The sequence below is a fragment of the Chrysemys picta genome, chromosome 13 (genome assembly GCF_011386835.1).
Source record: "Chrysemys picta bellii isolate R12L10 chromosome 13, ASM1138683v2, whole genome shotgun sequence".
NCBI classification, from domain to species: Eukaryota; Metazoa; Chordata; order Testudines; family Emydidae; genus Chrysemys; species Chrysemys picta.
In genome coordinates this window covers 18,097,590-18,116,483 of record NC_088803.1, presented here as the reverse complement: position 1 = coordinate 18,116,483, position 18,894 = coordinate 18,097,590, and the positions used below count along the sequence as shown (strand labels likewise).

Sequence of the window (18,894 nt, the reverse complement as noted above, 5' to 3'; positions counted from 1 at the left end):
CACAGACCACAGGGAGGGATCCAGCAATGGCCCAACAACCAACTGACAGCCAGGGAGCTAGTGGGGCTGGGCAGCGCGGGACAGGCCTTCGGACCTCGCTCCCTGCCCAGGATGGGCTGGGGCCAGTCCAGGCTGACGGGGTCGTGGGCAGCCCCTGTAGAACCAGATCTGGGCCTTCCCTGGGACTGTGGGGGTGTCAAAGCCCCGAGCCCATGAGCACAGAGGACACTGCAGGGGGAATGGGACAGGAGCTGGTGCAGATAGGGCCTGGCAGGGCCCCATAGTCAGTGTCAGTAGAGAGGGGTGGCTGGGAACTGGCCCCTAGAGCCAGCCCCTCCCCAGTCGTTATCTGCGGGGTCCGGGCTGGGAAAAGACAGAGAAGAAATCCACAATCAGACTAGACAGTGTATCCAGCCACCCCAGCCTGCCCCGGATGCCCCTGGGCCAAGCCAGCCTGGCCTGCTCCGTATCCCCTTGGGCCAAGCCAGCCCGGCCTGTCCTAGATCCCCCTCAGCCCAGCCAGCCTGGCCTACCCCAGATCGCCCTGCGCCCAGCCAGCCCAGCCTGTCCCAGATCCCCCTGGGCCAAGCCTGGCCTCCCCTACTATAACAGGACACATCAGGGGATCAGATGGCGACAAGATCGCTGGTGAGAAAGGCCGAGATCAGCCAGACACAGGGACAAATGCACCCCAGGTACAGAGTGACATAAACACGCTGACAAAACACCCATACACACACGCGCACACACACGTGCACTTTTCACACACACAAACACACAATTTATTTCAGTTCAGTGATACTGCACAGGCTTGGCAGTCAGGCAGACAATACCCTGGCCTGGAGGAGAGCCAGCCCTGGGTGAGGCGTCACAGGCAGCCAGGGACCATCCAGGATGCGGCTACTCACTGTGCTGGGGGGGTTGTGTCTGGTCAGCTCTGTAACACTCCCCTGGCACCACAAACTCTCCAGCGGTTGTGTTACACACCCAGAGACACTCTCAGGCACAGACACACACACTGCTCACATACACACTGCTCACGCACACACTCCTGCACACTGTTCACTCACACACACACAAACACACACTCTGCAGAGGGCAGGACACAGACCCAGGAGACAGGACACCAAGCCCCAGCCAGGTCCCGTCCCACCCATGTCCCCTCCAGCCCTTGCCCTTCCCCCTGGCCCTGGGGTTCAGATGCAGCTAGGGGGTGGGGGGAGGACTGTTATCCAAGAATCTGCTGGGCACAGGCCAGGCCTGCCTCTCCCCTGGATGGGTTGCTGCCCCTCTTGATGACCTGATCAGGAAACCTGGGGAGGGACTGGGTGGGGGTTGTGGTTATGGGTACCAAGGGCACCCAGGTTATTCCTGTTACAGGGTAGATTCACTGGGGCACCTGGGTAAGGACACCTGGGTTCAAACCAGGCTCTGGGAGGGGAGTGGGGTCTCATGGGTTAGAGCTCAGGCAGGCTGGAAGCCAGAACTCCAGGGTTCCATTTCCATTATTGGGGAAACATTGGGTTGAGGATACCAGGGGCAGGTGCACCAGGTACAGGGGATGTGGGGTTCTCAGTGTCTCAGGACCCTGCCCTGTGCCTGCTTCCCCCCTAACTCCCTGCCACACCCAGCACTTCTGGGCCCCTCAGTGGGAGGAGCTGCCCCCTCCTCCCGAACTGCCTGGTCAGGCTTTATATAAGGGGCCTGGAGGAGGGAAGGAGAATTAGAAACTTTCAGCTCAGCTGGCAACTGGATCCATCTCTGACGGGAGCCCCAGGACTCAGGTGAGCTGAGAACAGACCCCAGCCAGGCAAGAAATGCAGGGGGAGTGTCACTGCGGATTGACCCAAGGGGAGCTGGGAGCAGAATCCAGCCCTAATCCCATTGCACTCAGGGGGTGACTCTGCATTGACCCTGGGGACTGAGATCAGAAATTTGGCAAGAGAGTGAGAGGAACATGGGGGGCATGTGGAGTCAGGACTCCTGGGTTCTTGCCCCAGCTCTGGGAGGCGAGTGGCATCTAGTGGTCAGAGGAAGGGTGGCTGGGACTGGGAATCAGGACAATGGACACATTACAGACAAAGCAGTAACACTGAGTTCAGTTCCTGGTCAGCTGCTCTGCTCGTCGTGTGTCTCCACTGGGTCTAGGAGCCCTGGGTTCATTCCCTGTTCCTTAGGTTGTGGATTTCCAAGGGCCCCCCGGAGTCTACAGGCCAAACCCTGGGGTGTATCCATGGGAGTTGGGCGCCCCAGAGAGAGCTGAAGACTCCAACGTTAACTTTTCTCTGCTCAGTTTCCACAACTGTAACTGGCGAAGAAGAACCCTTTCCTTCCCTGCTTCCAGTGCAGCATGAGCTCTGCCTGCATTTCCTTCTCTGTCTGTGACACTGCAAGCAGAAAGGGGCCCTGATCTCGGTCAGGATCTGGGCAGAGCCTGGCACAATGGGGCCCTGATCTCGGTCGGGGTCTGTGCAGGGCCTGCCAGAGTGTGGCCCTGATCTCAGTTGGTGTCTGAAGTGCCTGGCACGTAAGAATATAAGAACAGCCATACTGGGTCAGACCAAAGGTCCATCTAGTCCAGTATCCAGTCATCTGACAGTGTCCAATGCCAGGTGCCCCAGAGGGAATGAACAGAGCAGGTAATCATCAAGTGATCCATCCCCTGTCACCCATTCCCAGCTTCTGGCAAACAGAGGCTAGGGACACCACCCTGCCCATCCTAGCTAATAGCCACTGATGGACTTATCCTCCATGAATTTTAGTTCTTTTCTGAACCCTGTTATAGTCTTGGACTTCACAACATCCCCTGGCAAGGAGTTCCACAGGTTGACTGTACGTTGTGTGAAAAAATACTTCCTTTTGTTTGTGACTTATTACTGTTTAATTTATCAATTTGTTCCAAAACCTTCTCTAATGACACCTCAATCTGGGATAGTTCCTCAGATTTGTCACCTAAAAAGAATGGCTTGCATCCTTAACCGTGAAGACCGATGCAAAGAATTCATTTAGTTTCTCCACAATAGCCTTATCCCCCTTGAGTGCTCCTTTATCATCTTGATCGTCCAGTGGCCCCACTGGTTGTTTAGCAGGCTTCCTGCTTCTGATGTACTTAAAAAAATGTTGCTATTACTTTTTGAGTCTTTGGCTAACTGTACTTCAAATTCTTTTTTGGCCTTCCTAATTATATTTTTACACTTCATTTGCCAGAGTTTATGCTCCTTTCTATTTTCCTCACTAGGATTTAACTTCCACTTTTTAAAGGATGCCTTTTTGCCTCTCACTGCTCCTTTTACTTTGTTGTTTAGCCACGGCGGCACTTTTTTGGTTTTCTTACTATGTTGTTTAATTTGGGGAATACATTTAAGTTCAGTCTCTATTATGGTATCTTTAAAAAGTTTCCATGCAGCTTGCAAGGATTTCACTTTTGGCGCAGTACCTTTTAATTTCTGTTTAACTAACCTCCTCCTTTTTGTATAGTTCTCCTTTCTGAAATTAAATGCTACAATGTTGGGCCGCTGTGATGTTTTCCCTGCCACACAAATGTTAATTTTAATTATATTATGGTCACTATTACCAAGGGGTCCAGCTATATTCACCTCTTGGACCTGATCCTGTGCTCCACTTAGGACTAAATCAGGAATTGCCTCTCCCCTTGTGGATTCCAGGACTAGCTGATACAAGAAGCAGTCATTTAAGGTGTCAAGAAACTTTATCTCTATATTCCGTCCTGAGGTGACATGTACCGGGGAGGGAGAGCTCAGTGGTTTGAGCATTGGCCTGCTAAACCCAGGGTTGTGAGCTCAATCCTGGAAGAGGCCATTTAGGGTTTTGGGGCAAAAATCTGTCTGGGGATTGGTCCTGCTTTGAGCAGGGGGTTGAACTAGATGACCTCCTGAGGTTCCTTCAAACCCTGATATTCTATGATTCTACCCAGTCAATATGGGGATAGTTAAAATCCCCCATTATTATTGAGTTTTTTATTTTAGTAGCCTCTCTAATCTCCCTGAGCATTTCACAGTCTCTATCATCATCCTGATCAGGTGGTCGGAAATATATCCCTACTGCTATATTCTTATTGTTCAAGAATGGAATTACTATCCATAGAGATTCGATGGTACTGTTTGGTTCATTTAAGATTTTTACTTCATTTGATTCTACGTTTTCTTTCACATATAGTGCCACTCCTCCACCAGCACCACCTGTTCTGTCCTTCCGATATATTTTGTACCCTGGTATTATTGTGTCCCATTCATTATCCTCATTCCACCAAGTTTCTGTGATACCTATTATATCAATATCCTCATTTAATGCGAGGCACTCTAGTTCACCCATTTTATTATTTAGACTTCTAGCATTGGTGTACAAGCACTTTAAAAACTTGTCACTAGTTAGCTGTCTGCCATTACATGATGTAATTGAATGAGACTTTTTTTCATTTGACTGTTTCTCATCAGATCCTACCTGTATTTTATCATCTTCCATATTCTCTTCCTTACTAGGACATAGAGAATTCCACTAAAAGATCCTCCCCAAAGGGATGTCTCTGTCTGAATCATGTGCTTTTCCACACCTGTCAGCTTTTCCCCCAGACCTTAGTTTAAAAACTGCTCTACGACCTTTTTAATTTTAAGTGCCAGCAATCTGGTTCCATCTGGCACAATAAGGACCCTGATCTTGGTTGGGGTCATGAGGCTTAAGGGGTGGAATGGGCTGGCAGGGGGAGGGGTTCAGGCCCAGGAGGTTCCATGGAGAAGGCAGATTCCCACCCCACACTGTCTTCATCCATCTCTCCCCACTCCCCACTGCAGGTCAATCCAGTGACAGACATGGCCATGGCCCCAAGGGGACCCCGCCCCTTGCTCTTCCTGACCATGGTCCTGCTGGCTGCCTGTCTGGCCCAGCTCAGCGAAGGCGCCACCTACCGGCAGTTCCTGAACCGACATGTTGACTTCCCCAAGAGCGGTGGCAACAACCGGATCTACTGCAACCGCATAATGCAGCGCCGAGGCCTGACCCGCCCTGTCTGCAAACTCACCAACACCTTCATCCACGCCCCCACCGGTCAGGTCCAGGCCATCTGCAGGGGTGCAGGGAGATGCCACGGACGCAACTTCTGCGACAGTAACGCATCCTTCCGCCTCACCACCTGCCGGGTGGCGCCCGGCTCCCGCCCGGGGCGCTGTGTTTACAGGGCCAGAGTCCAGAACCGCAAGATCCGCGTTGCCTGTAACCAGCGGCTGCCCGTGCACTTTGAAAGAATCCTGTAGACCCGGGCTCTGGCCATGGGCTGGGAGCAGGGGGGCCCCTGTTCCCCCGCTTTCGCTGCTGGGGGCTTTCGTGCCCCATCCCTGTCCCTGCCCCTCCTGGGACAATGTTTGCCACAAATACATTCAGCATCTCCTCTTATCCCACAGGCCGGCAGCTTCAGGCTTGCGGGGTGCGGGAGATTTCCCATGCTGGGAGCCCAGTCCCCATCCACACAAGTGAAAATCCGGGTGCCCAGCCCCTGCAGCAGGCACTGAGACCATCAGCCTGAGCCCAGCACCTGCCTCACTGGGTGCCCATTATACAGTATGGCCGCCCCCTCCCACCCGACATAAATTGGGTAGTGGGGGACAGGTTGTGGGGAGAAGATTGTCCCAGGCGGGGACCTGGAAGCTGTCCCTGAGTTTTGTTTCCTTGTTGCTTTTTGCAATAAAACACTTTCCTGCCAGTGCAAAACGAATCGGTGTGTTTTATAGATTCTAGGACTGGAAGGGACCTCGAGAGGTCATCGAGTCCAGTCCCCTGCCCGGGGCTGGAGGCATTTTAGGGCTCTCAAGGGGGCCTATTTGCCCTGCTGAGCCTGATGCTGAGCTGTGGGGTGTGAAACCACAAGGAAAAGCTCCAGCAAGAAACAAATCCTGCAGGGGGAGGGGTGTCCTTGCAGCAAATTGCTGTTAAATAAACTTCCCCTGAATTTCAGTGTAACCCACACCGGTGCTGTGCGTCCGGGGGGCCTGTCATCGGAGAGGGACCTGGGGAGCTGGGGGCCCTGTCCCTCTGCCGGCAGTGGGTCTGTGAATGCCGTGTCCCCCATGGAACCGGGGCTGGGCACCGCAGGGCGACGCTCAGAGGGGTTGGCGTGTGCCTGTTGCTCCAGAAGAACGGCCAGACTGGGTCAGACCAACGAGCCAGTGGCCTGTCTCTGACAGCGGCCGGTGCCAGATGATTCAGGGGGAATGAACAGACCAGGGCAATTATCGAGTGATCCATCCCCTGCCAGCCAGGCCCATCTTCTGGCTTCTGCCCACCCACAGAGGGACAGCGGCGCCCACGTACACTGAGAGGGGAGGGTTTGTGTTGCCCGTGGCCAGCAGAGTCAGGGAGCTGCCCCCGGCTGGCACAGACCCTCCCACTAAGGGCAGGGAGTGGCTCACAGCTCTGCTCACCACAGGGAGGTGTCACTCCCTGGTGTGGGGCAAAATGGGAACAAGGGTGCATGCAGCACCTGGCATGAGGGGGGATGGGGGTCTCTGGTATGGGGAGAGGGCAATGGGGAGCACATGGAGACTCTGACAGGGAAGAGATTGGGGGGAGTTGCAGGGGATCCTGAGGTAGAGGGGAGCGGGGGCCACACATGGAGCTTGGGCCAGGGGTGGTGAGATGCGAGGAGCCTCTGGTGGGTATGGGCCCCCAGGCTGTGAAAGCAGCTTCCCCTGTGTGTGCAGGGTTCTCCCAACTGTCATGGTGACAGCCGCCTGCCCCAGACCACAAAGGACAGATGGGATCAAGTCTGATGCCTGCGAAATCCCAACCACCAACTGACACCCAGGGAGCCAGTGGGGCAGGCAGGGCGGGAAGGGCCCTCGGGCATTGCTCCCTGTCTGAGATGTGGCTGGGGCCAGTCCAGGCTGACGGGGTCATGGGCAGCCCCATCAGGGCCAGATCTGGACCTACTGTGGGGATGTCAAAGCCCCGAGCCCGTGAGCACGGGGGGACACTGCAGGGTGAATGGGACAGGAGTCAGCGCAAAGGGGGCCTGGCAGGGCCCCATAGCCAGTGCCAGTGGAGAGGGGTGGCTGGGAACTGGGCTCTAGGCCTGCCTCTCCCCAGTTGTTATATGAGGGGTCCAGGAAGGACGCAGAAAAAGACAGAGGAACAGAGCATCAGACTGGACAGTGTATCCAGCCAGCCCGGCCTATCCCAGGTCCCCCTGGGCCCAACCAGCCCGGTCTGCCCCGAATCCCCTTCAGCCCAACCAGCACAGCCTGCCCCGGATCCTCCTGGGCCCAGCCAGCCTGGCTTGAACCGGATCCCCATGGGCCAAGCCTGGCCTCCCTTACTGCAATAGGACACCTCAGGGATCAGATGGTTAGAAGGTCAGCTGGTGAGAAAGCCCCAGATCAGCCAGACACAGGGACAAATGCACCCCCGGCCACAGAGTGACACAAACACATTGACAACACACACACACAGACACACACCCACATCCGAACACACTCCACACCCAGATGCATTCACATACTCGTACACACTCTGCTCACACATATACTCATACACACTGCTCAGACATACACACATACACACGTGTCCACTGCTCATACACTTGTACACAATGCACACACACACACTCATACACACTGTACAGACATGTTCCCATGCATACTCTGGCTCCAGCTCTCTCTCTCACACATACATTCAAACATTCACACACACACACACACTGCAAGAGCAGGACACACACCTGGGAGAGAGTACCGAGCCCCATGTCTTCTACAGCCCTCACCCTTGCCCCAGGCCCTGGGGCTCACGTGGCGCTGGGGCAGGACTCAGCTCCCACTGACTCTGCTGGGCACGTGCATCTCCACCAGCAAGGCCTACCTCTCCCCTAGTTGGGACCCATGCCCAGGGACCCCCATGCCCAGGAACCCAGGCAGGGAACATGGGCAGGGACTGACTGGAGCACGGAGTTGTGGTTATGGCGTACCCAGGACACCAGTAAGGTGGTAGATTCACTGGGGCACCAAAGCCATGCAGTTAGAGGAATGGGGAGTCAGGACTCCTGCATTCTATCCCCGGCTCTGGGAGGCTATTGGGGTCTAATGGTTAGAGCAGGGTGGGCTGGGAGCCAGGACTCCTGGGTTCTATCCCTGGCTCTGGAGGGGGAGTGGGGTCTCGTGGCTTAGAGCAGGGGGGGTGGGAGCCAGGACTCCTGGGTTCCATTTCCATTCTTGGGGAAACATTGGATTGAGGATCACAGGGGCAGATGCATTGGGGCTGGGGGGTTCCCAGTGTCTCAGGATCCTGCCCTGTGCCCGCTTCCCCCCTAACTCACTGCCCCACCCAGAATCTCTGGGGCCCTTGGTGGAAGGAGCTGCCGCACCCCAACCCCAGCTGCTTGGCTGGGCTCTATATAAGGACACCTGAAGGGGAAGGGGGCTCAGGGACTCTCAGCTCTGCCGGCAGCTGGATCCATCTCTGACCGGAGCCCCAGGAGTTGGATAAGCTGAGCACAAACCCAGCCAGGGGGGAAATGCAGAGAGAGGGGCACTGTGGATTGACACCAGAGGGGCTGGGAGCAGAATCCGGGCCAGACCCATTGCAGATGGGGGTTACTGTGGATAGGGTCGGGTAGGGTAGGGTGGAGTGTGGCGGAACAGGATGCAGATTCCTGCCCGGCCCCCATTGCAGTAAGGGAGCAACTCCAGGTTGACCCCGGAGAAGTTTAGATCACAATCTCGGTAAGAGAATGAAAGGATTTAGGGGGATACCTGAAGCTGGGACTCCTGGGTTGTATCCCCAGCTCCGGGAGGGGAGTGGGGTCTAGTGGTACGAGGAAGTGGGCCTGGGACTGGGAGTCAGGACAATGGACACATCACAGACAAAGCAGTAACACTGAGTTCAGTTCCTGGCCGGCTGCTCTACTAGTTGTGTGCTCCCACGGGGGTTTAGGAGCCCTGGAGTTTCATTCCCTGTTTCTTAGGATGCGGATTTCCAAGTCCCCACCCCACCTCCCAGATGCAGGCCAAACCCTGGGGTGTGTCCATGGGAGTTGGGCCCCCCAAAGGGAGCTGAAGACCCCAACTGGAACTTCTCTCTGCTCAGTTTCCCCACCTGTAATGGGGGGGAGAAGAACCCTTTCCCTTCCACTCTATATGCATCCGAAGAAGTGGGCTGTAGTCCACGAAAGCTTATGCTCCAATAAATTTGTTAGTCTCTAAGGTGCCACAAGTACTCCTGTTCTTTTTTCCTTCCCTGTTTCCCACGCAGCGTGAGCTCTGCCTGCATTTCACTCTGTGTCTGGGACACTCCGAGCAGAAAGGGGCCCTGATCTCGGTCAGGGGTCTGTCTGTGCAGCTCCTGGCACAACAGGGCCCTGATCTCGGTCGGGCTAATGAGGCTTTAGGGGTAGAAAGGTCTGGCAGGGGCAGGCTTTGGGCCCAGGACATTCCATGGAGGAGGCAGATCCCCACTCTGTGCTGTCTCCATCAGTCTTTTCTCTCTCCCCACTGCAGGTGGATCCAGTGACAGACACAGCCATGGCCCCCAGAAGACCCCACCCCTTGCTCTTCCTGACCCTGGTCCTGCTGGCCGCCTGCCTGGCCCAGCTCAGCGAAGTTCCTGACCCGACATGTCGACTTCCCCAAGACCAGCGCTGGCAACAACCGGCTCTACTGCAACCGCATAATACAGCACCGGGGCCTGCGGGGGGATTTCCCACACTGCGTGCCCAGTCCCCATCCACACGACTGAAAATCTGGGCAACCACCCCCCTGCTGGCACTGAGATCCTGAGCCCAGTGCCCACCTCACTGGATGCCCATTGTGCAGTACTAGGGTTACCATAATCCAGCAAGCAAAAAAGAGGACGGGAGGAGCCCCGCCCCTGTCCTGCCCTAGCCCCGCCCCATCCTGCCCCTGCCCCGCCCCTGCCCCTCCCACTTCCCCCCCTCAGAACCCTCAACCCTCCCCCCCGCTCCTTGTCCCCTGACTGCCCCCTCCTGGGACCCCTGCCCCTAACTGCCCCCCAGGACTCCACCCCCTACCTAAGCCTCCCTGCCTCTTGTCCCCTGACTGCCCCCTCCTGAGACCCTCCCCCCATCCTAACTGGCCCCCTAGGACTCTACCCCGTACCTGTACTCTGATTGCCCCAACCCTTATCCACACCCCCACCCCCCAGACAGACCCCTGGGACTCCCACGCCCCATCCAACCACTCCCCACCCCCTGACAGCCCCCCCCAACTCTCGACCCATCTAAACCCCTCTGCTCCCTATCCCCTGACTGCTCCGATCCCTCTCCCCACTCCTGCCCCCTGACACCCCCCCCCAGAACTCCCAACCCCCCCTTGTCCCCTGACTGCCCCCTCCTGGAACCCCTGCTCCTAACTGCCCTCCAGAACCCCACCCTCTACCTAAGCTTCCCTGTTCCTTGTACCCTAACTGCCCCCTCCTAAGACCCCCCCCCAAATGCCCCCCAGGACCCTACCCCCTACCTGTACCCTGACTGCCCAAAACCTTATCCACACCCTGAGAAAGCCCCCCCGTCTCTTGACTGCCCCCTCCAAAACCTCCCTGCCCCTTCTCCGACCCCCTGGCCCCCTTGTTGTTGGCCTTTCTTCACCTAATGTCTCGGTGAACTTGCTCAGGAACTGCCTGAGCCGCTGGGCAGCAGCGGGGGAGGAGCTCCAGACTGCCGGAGCCGATCTGCGATGCAGGGAGGGAGGGAGTGATTTCTGCTGCTGAGTGTCGGAGCCCCATGTAAGTGACACCGTCCGGCCGGCAGCACTGTTAGCCGCGAGTGCTCTGCATGGGGGGGAAGTCCAGACATTTACAAATTCCCCCCGGACGCTATTTTTAGCTTAAAAAGTCGGACATGTCCGGGGGAATCCGGATGAATGGTAACCCTAGCAGTACAGCTGCCCCTCCCATTACTCACCCGTTGGGTATCGGGGGCATGTTGTGGGGAGAAGATCGTCTCAGGTGGGGCCCTGGAAGCTGTCCCTGAGTTTTGTTTCCTTGCTGCTTCTTGCAATAAAACACTTTCCAGCCAATGCAGAATCAGTCTGCGTGTTTGGAGGGATGGGGGCATTTTAGCACTCTCAATGGGCCTATTTTCCCTGCTGAGCCTGACGCTGAGCCTTGGGGTGTGAAGTCACAAGGAAAATCTCCAGGGAAAAACAAATCCCTCAGGGGAGGGGTGTCCTGTTTAGGGTACGGACAATGGGCATCGGGGGTGTCACGGGGGGACTGAGACACACCCTGATCCTTCCCTGAGGAGACAAACCTCAGCTTGGCCTGTTTCTGAAAGGAGGGTTCCAGCCAGCCTGGCTGGACAGCGCTGCAAAGGCTGTGGGTGGGTGTCACGGAGTGTGGGGAAGACAAGGCCCTGCACCTCCGGCTTCCTGCGATTCACCATGACTCTCAGCCAGCCAGTAAAACAGAAGGTTTATTTAGATGACAGGAACACAGTCCAAAACAGGTCTTGCCAATACAGACAACAGGACCCCATCTGGGGACCCCAGGGAGGCCAGAGCCCTGTTCGTTGGGGCGCCCCTCTTTATTTCCCAGCCAGTTCCAAACTGAAACTCCCTTCAGCTCTGGGTGCAGAGTGTGTGTGTGTGTGTGTGTGTGTGTGTGTCCAGGTGTGTGTGTTGTTAGTGTTAGGGTTGCCGACTTTCTGACTCTGTGTCTCCTTGTCACTATCTGATCATCCCCTGATGTGTCCTCTTGGAGTAGGGAAGGCCAGGCTGGGCCCAGGAGGATCTGGGACAGGTCAGGCTGGCTGGGCCCAGGGGGATCTGAGGCAGGCTGGGCTGGCTGGGCTAAGCGGGATCCGGGGCAGGCTGGGCTGGCTGGATACACTGTCCAGTCTGATGCTCAGTTTCTTCTCTCTCTTTCCCCCTGACCAGCCCAGACCCCACAGATAACGGCCAGGGAGGGGCTGGCCCCAGGGCTGGTTCCCAGCCACCCCTCTCCACTGGCATCAGCTATGGGGCCCTGCCAGGCCCACTCTGCTCTGGATCCTGTCCCATTCCCCCTGCAGTGTCCCCCGGTGCTCACGGGCTCGGGGCTTTGATACCCCCACAGTCCCAGGGCTGGCCTAGATCTGGCCCTACCTGGGCTGCCCACGAGCCCAGCAGGGCGGCATGGCACCACCTGATCCCAGGAAGGGTGATGCCCAAGGGCCCATCGCACACTGCCGAACCCTGCTGGCTTGCCAGGTGGCGGTTGGCGGTTGGGATGTCGCCGGCATCGGAAACGATCCCCTCTTGCTCCCTGTGGACTGGGGCAGGCGGCTGTCACCATGATGGCTTGGAGAACCCTGCACACACAGGGGAAGCTTTCACAACCCTGGGGCCCATACCCGCCAGGGGCTCCTCGCATCTCCCCTTTCCGCCCCCAAACTCCATGGGTGCCCCCCCTCTACTTCAGGGTCCCCTGCAACGCCCCAAAATCTCTTCCCTGGCAGGGTCTCCATATGCCCCCGATTGTGCCCCCTCCAGACCAGGGTCCTCCATTCCCTCCTCCTGCCAGGGGCTGCATGCACCTCTGATCCCACTTTGCCCCACGCCACGGGGTGACTCCTCCCCAGGGTACCCAGGGCTGTGAGCCAACCCCTACCCTTAGCAGGAGGGTCTATGCCAGCTGGGGGCAGCTCCCTGACTAGGAACGGTTTGTCAAAGTCTGGGGCCCTTAGCACAAAGTCAGACATGATTGTCGCTTTAAGTTGGTTAAAGGCCTTCTGACATTCTTCAGTCCACTGAACTGCATTTGGCTGTTTCTTTTTGGTTAGGACTGTCAGTGGGGCAGCGATTTGGCTGTAGTGTGGTACAAATCGCCTGTAATATCCGGCCAAGCCTAGGAAGGATTGGACCTGTTTCTTTGACATTGGGACAGGCCACTTTTGGATAGCATCCACTTTGGCCTGTAGGGGTTTGATAGTTTCTTGACCCACCTGGTGTCCCAGGGAAGTCACTCTGTTTAGGCCTATTTGACACTTTTTAGCCTTAACAGTTAGTCCTGCCTCCATTATGCGCTTGAAGACTTTTTGTAGATGCTCCAGGTGTTCTGCCCATGAATCAGAAAAGATGGCCACATCGTCAAGGTAGGCGACGGCAGATTCTCCCAATCCCGCTAGGAGACCATCTACAAGTTTTTGGAAGGTGGCAGGTGCCTTTTGCAGCCCGAAAGGGAGCACATTAAATTCATACATACCTGCATGGGTGATGAAGGCTGACCTTTCCTTGGCGGGTTCATCTAGCGGTACTTGCCAGTGCCCTTGGTTAAGTCTAAGGTAGAGATGAACTGGGCACGTCCCAGTTTCTCCAATAGCTCATCTGTGCGTGGCATTGGATAGTTGTCTGGGTGAGTTACAGCATTTAGTTTACAATAGTCCAAGCAAAAGCGTATCTCCCCATCTGGTTTGGGAACTAGAACCACTGGAGATACCCATGCACTGTTAGAGGGGCGGATTATATCCATCTGTAGCATGTCCTGGATCTCCCGTTCTATAATAGTTTTGGCTTGAGGAGACACCCAGTAAGGTTGGGCTCTAATTGGGTGAGCATTACCTGTGTCAATGGAGTGGTATGCCCGTTCGGTCCATCCTGGGGTGGCTGAGAACATCGGCGCGAAGCTAGTGCACAGCTCCTTGATCTGCTGTTGCTGCATACGTCCAAGGGTCATGGACAGGTTCACCTCTTCCATGCCACCGTCACTTTTTCCTTCATAGCAGACACCTTCAGGCCACTCAGCGTCATCTCCTCCCTGGGCTGTAAACTGACAAACCTTTAATTCTCTGGATTGATTAGAAGAGCTGAGAGGCGGTGGGTTGCTCCATGCCGCTGTCCAAGCTCTCTGGAGACTGTCATCTGCTTCCTGCTTGGTCTGGAACTGTTCCCTTGATGCTGGAAGCATCAGTTCCTCCTTGGATTGTGGACTTGGGCTTGGTCCCTCTGGAAGGGATGTAGGTGATGGGGCTGTTTCCGTGGACTGTGAACTGCTCTCTGCTGGTGCAGTATCTTGTATTTCAGGCTCTTGCTGAGTCTCTTGCGTAGGGTTATCTGCTGCTGCCAGTGCAGGCTTGCTGGTGCCCTCTGGCGTTGGAGTTGTAGACGGGTTTGCAAGTGCTGGACTCAGTGCTGGCAATGGTGCTGGTGCTGGTTGCTCCGCCAGTTCCGGTTCTGGGACCGGCTCTGTCTGGGTCTCTGCGACTGGATCCACTACTGCTGCCACAGACATTGGCATGGGGTCCAGTTCCATCACCTCAGTCTGGGTCTCGGGTAACACAGACTGGGCCCTTGTAGAAGGCTCAGGGACAGAGCTAGGTGCGAAGGCTTGCTTAGCCTGGCTGCGGGTGACCATTCCCACCCTCTTGGCTAGCTTCACATGGTTGGCCAAGTCTTCCCCCAGCAGCATGGGAATGGGATAATCATCATAGACTGCAAAAGTCCACATTCCTGACCAGCCCTTGTACTGGACAGGCAACTTGTCTGTAGGCAAGTTTAAAGAGTTTGACATGAAGGGTTGAATCATCACCGGGGCCTCTGGGTTGAATGAATTTGGGGTCCACTAAGGATTGGTGGATAGCTGACACTTGTGCTCCAGTGTCCCTCCATGCGATAACCTTCTTCCCACCCACACTCATGGTTTCCCTTCACTCTGAGGGTATCTGGGAGGCATCTGGGTCTGGGGACCTTTGGTATGATTCTGGTGTAATGAACTGCAATCTGTTGGGGTTCTTGGCACAGTTGGCCTTTATATGTCCCAGCTCATTACATTTAAAACATCGCCCTGCGGACTGGTCACTGGGGCGAGGTGGGTTACTGGAGACTGGTGTGGTGGGATGATAAGGGGTTTGGGGTTTTCCTTGGGATGTAGGTGGGGCCTTGGGCTGCCCCCCGTGGTAGGGTTTTGTTTCGGGTTGCCCCTTCTGATATTCGCTCCAACTGCTACTAGTTTTTTTCTTTTCTGTCACCGCCACCCAGGACTGGTGCAAGCACTAGGCAAACTAGGCGGCCACCTAGGGCGCCAAGATTTGGGGGGCGCCGAAAAGCGGTGCCTAAAAATAGGACCAGATAGCAATCAAGACGCAGGTTGCAGATGCAGACTGTAGGGAGGATGTAGATAAGAACCACACTCCCAGTGAATTGCTCTCCTGCCATTTAGACAGCCAGCGATTAGGGAAGTCCTTTGATTAGATCGCAGACTATACAGAGGTGATAAGAATCACGCTCCCAATTAATTGCTCTCCGACTCCTGTCTCCTGCCATTTAGAAAGCCAGCGAAGTCCTTTGATTAGATCACAGACTGTAGGGAGGACAAGATAAGAACCACGCTCCCAGTTGCTCTCCGACTCCTGCCATTTAGAAAGCCAGCGAAGTCCTTTGATTGTGAATCAATAATTGTACAGATTGCTGTGTTGGTAGGTCCATTATTACAGTACTAGCTCCTCTGTCTTGTAGATTGCACAGCAGCAGCCAGAAGGAGAGTGGAGCAGCTTGCAGCGGGAAGTGTAAAACCCTCCCATGCTGGGGCTGAGCTGTGCTGTCAGTGTGGTGCAAGCGGGGCCGGCTTGCACATGGCAGCTCCTCGGAGGGCGGGCTGCAGGTTTTCCAGGGCAGAGACTCTGCTCCTTGGGGAGAGAAGGGACGGAGGCTGCGGCTCGCAGCTCTGCGGGCTCTCTTGCGTGGAGGGGCGGCTAAGCCGCTTTAACCCACCTCCCTGCATCCCAGCTTTCTACCCTCCCGACCCTGCTTTGGCGTGAGGGCCGCGCACTCTCTGCCTTCACAGTCCTTCCTGCCCCACGCCCCCCTGCCGGAGCGAGAGCCCAGCATTCAACTCCCCAGTTTGGGTGCAGCACGGACTCGTGAAGGCAAAGCAGGCCACAAGCTCCCATTGCCCTGTTGCAAGTGCACTTGGCCCGCTGCTGCTGCATGCCAGGGACTGGAGAGGAGAGTGCCCATTTCACCTTGCGGCTCTTTGAATCCTACCCCGCCTGCAGCCCCCCTCCACACCCGAACCCAGTCTGCTCCCATTGCACTCCCCAGCCAAACCCGAATCCCCACTGACCGAACCTGGTCTGCTTCCCTTCCCCACCTAACCCGATACCCCACTGACTCGGTCTGCTTCCCTTCCCCTCCCCAGCCAAACCCAACCCTCCCAGTGATCGAACCCGGTCTGCTTCCCCTCCCAACCAAACCCAATACCGCACTGAATCAACCCAGTCTGCTTCCCTTCCCCACCCCAGCCAAACCCGATCCTCCCAGTGACCGAACCCGGTCTGTTCCCCTTGCACTCCCCAGCCAAACCTGAACCCCCTGTCAAGGTTCCTTCCCCACTCTGAACTTTAGGGTACACATGTGGGGGACTTGCATGAGAACCTCTAAGCTTAACTACCAGCTTAGATCTGCTTTTGCTGCCACCACCCAAATGATTTATGAGTTATTTGGGAAACTCTGTCTTCCCCAACAAAACCTTTCCCTCCCTGGGTAGCCTTGAGAGACTCCTCCACCAATTCCCTGGTGAACACTGATCCAAACCCCTTGGATCTTAAAACAAGGAGGAATTAATCATTCCCCCCTCCCCTTTCCCCCCACCTGGTGAGTCCAGATCCAGTCCCCTTGGATCTTAACACAGGGAAAAATCAATCAGGTTCTTAAAAAGAAGGCTTTTAATTAAAGAAAGAAAGGTAAAAATCATCTCTGTGAAATCAGGATGGAAAATAACTTTACAGAGTAATCAGATTCAAAGAGCCCAGAGGAACCCCCTCTAGCCTTAGGTTCAACGTTACAGCAAACAGAGGTAATCCCCCTAGCAAAAAGGAACATTTACAAGTTGAGAAAACAAAGATAAAGCTAACATGCCTTGCCTGGCTGTTACTTACAAGTTTGAAATATGAGAGACTTGTTCAGAAGATTTGGAGAGCATGAATTGATGTCTGGTCCCTCTTAGTCCCAAGAGCGAACAACCCCCAAAACAAAGAGCACAAACAAAAGCCTTCCCCACACCAAGATTTGAAAGTATCTTGTCCCCTTATTGGTCCGTTGGGTCAGGTCTTCCTAATCCTTTACAGGTAAAAGGATTTTGATGTCTCTGGCCAGGAGAGATTATAGTATTGTACACAGGAGGGCTGTTACCCTTCCCTTTATAGTTATGACACCCCCACTGACCGAACCCAGTCTGCTTCCCTTCCCCACCTAACCCGATACCCCACTGACTCGGTCTGTTCCCCTTCCCCTCCCCAGCCAAACCCGATCCTCCCAGTGACCGAACCTGGTCTGCAGACTGCTCCCCTTGTACTCCCCAGCCAAACCCGAACCCCCACTGACTGAACCCGGTCTGCTTCCCCTCCCCACCAAACCCGATACCCCACTGACTTTGTCTGCTTCCCTTCCGCTCCCCAGACAAACCCAATCCCCCACTGACCTGAATCCATTCTGTTTCCTTCTCCTCCCAACCAAACTCGAACCATCACTGACCAAATCCGGTCTGCTTCCCTTCCCCTCCCCAGCCAAACCTGATCCTCCCAGTGACCGAACCTGGTCTACTCCCCTTGCACTCCCCAGCCAAACCCAAACCCGAACCCCCACTGACCGAACCCGGTCTGCTTCCCTTCCCCACCTAACCAGATACTCCACTAACTCAACCTGAAAGGTTTCAGAGTAGCAGCCGTGTTAGTCTGTATCCGCAAAAAGAAGAACAGGAGGACTTGTGGCACCTTAGAGACTAACAAATTTATTAGAGCATGTGATATATGCCATCATGTGCCAGCAATGCCCCTCTGCCATGTACATTGGCCAAACCGGACAGTCTCTACGCAAAAGAATTAATGGACACAAATCTGACATCAGGAATCAAAATACTCAAAAACCAGTGGGAGAACACTTTAACCTGTCTGGTCATTCAGTGACAGACCTGCGGGTGGCTATATTACAACAGAAAAACTTCAAAAACAGACTCCAACGAGAAACTGCTGAGCTAGAATTGATATGCAAACTAGACACAATCAACTCCGGTTTAAATAAGGACTGGGAATGGTTGAGCCATTACAAACATTGAATCTCTCACACTTGTTATCTAACTGTCTGTCTGTACTCGGCTAGCTTGATTATCACTTCAAAAGTTTTTTTTCTCTTAATTAATTGGCCTCTCAGAGGTGGTAAGACAACTCCCACCTATTTATGCTCTCTGTATGTGTGTATATATATCTCCTCAATATATGTTCCATTCTATATGCATCCGAAGAAGTGGGCTGTAGTCCACGAAAGCTTATGCTCTAATAAATTTGTTAGTCTCTAAGGTGCCACAAGTCCTCCTGTTCTTCTTTTAACTCAACCTGGTCTGCTTCCCTTCCCCACAGAAAAATAAATTCTAAATTATAATACCCTGTGACAGTGTATTGTGTATAATGTATGTGATTTATTTTAAGATCCATGCTATGTTGTGCAAAGTGAAAACAATAACAATGTCAGCACTGTCAGGTTATTCATTTCCAGCAGTTCCTCAGACATTATGTTGATTTCCCCAAGACCAGCGCCCTCAACGACCAGAGCTACTGCGACACCATGATGCAGCACTGGGGTCTGATCTGCACTTTCTGCAAAATCACCAGCACCTTCATCCACACTCCCGCCCAGCCAGCTCTAGGACATCTGCGTCCTGGGAGGGAGATGCAGCCCAATCTGGCACTGTGACAGCAAAGTACTCTACGAGCTCACCACCTGCCGGGTGGTGCCTGGCTCCCGCTCAGGGTGCTGTGTCTACAGGGCCAGATCCCGGACCCGCAGGATCCGTGTGGGCTGTAACCGGCAGCAGCAGCCCGTGCGCTTCATCAGAGTCCTGTAGAGCCCTGGTGCTGTCCATGGGCTGGAAGCAGGGGGTCCCCTGCTTTCCCCTTTCACTCCAGTGCAG

The 18,894-nt window shown here is 55.0% G+C and overlaps 1 protein-coding gene across 2 annotated transcripts; it reads left to right on the top strand.

Moving 5' to 3' along the window:
- Window positions 1-1,630: 1,630 nt before the first annotated feature.
- LOC101953569 (ribonuclease-like) lies at window positions 1,631-5,721 on the top strand. Of its 2 annotated transcripts, none has more exons than XM_024111219.2 (2): window positions 1,631-1,784; window positions 4,809-5,721. In XM_024111219.2, exon 2 carries the CDS (start codon window positions 4,827-4,829, stop codon window positions 5,265-5,267), a length of 441 nt encoding a protein of 146 aa, XP_023966987.1. In that variant the 5' UTR covers window positions 1,631-1,784; window positions 4,809-4,826; the 3' UTR covers window positions 5,268-5,721. The 2 variants fall into 2 exon arrangements, with proteins under 2 accessions (XP_023966987.1, XP_042710821.1); XM_042854887.1 differs by lacking the exon at window positions 1,631-1,784 and adding an exon at window positions 1,787-1,810.
- Window positions 5,722-18,894: the final 13,173 nt, after the last annotated feature.

Bases quoted from the DNA above. Each gene is read 5' to 3' on its own strand.
- LOC101953569 (XM_024111219.2), top strand. From the start codon at position 4,827: ATGGCCATGGCCCCAAGGGGACCCCGCCCCTTGCTCTTCCTGACCATG.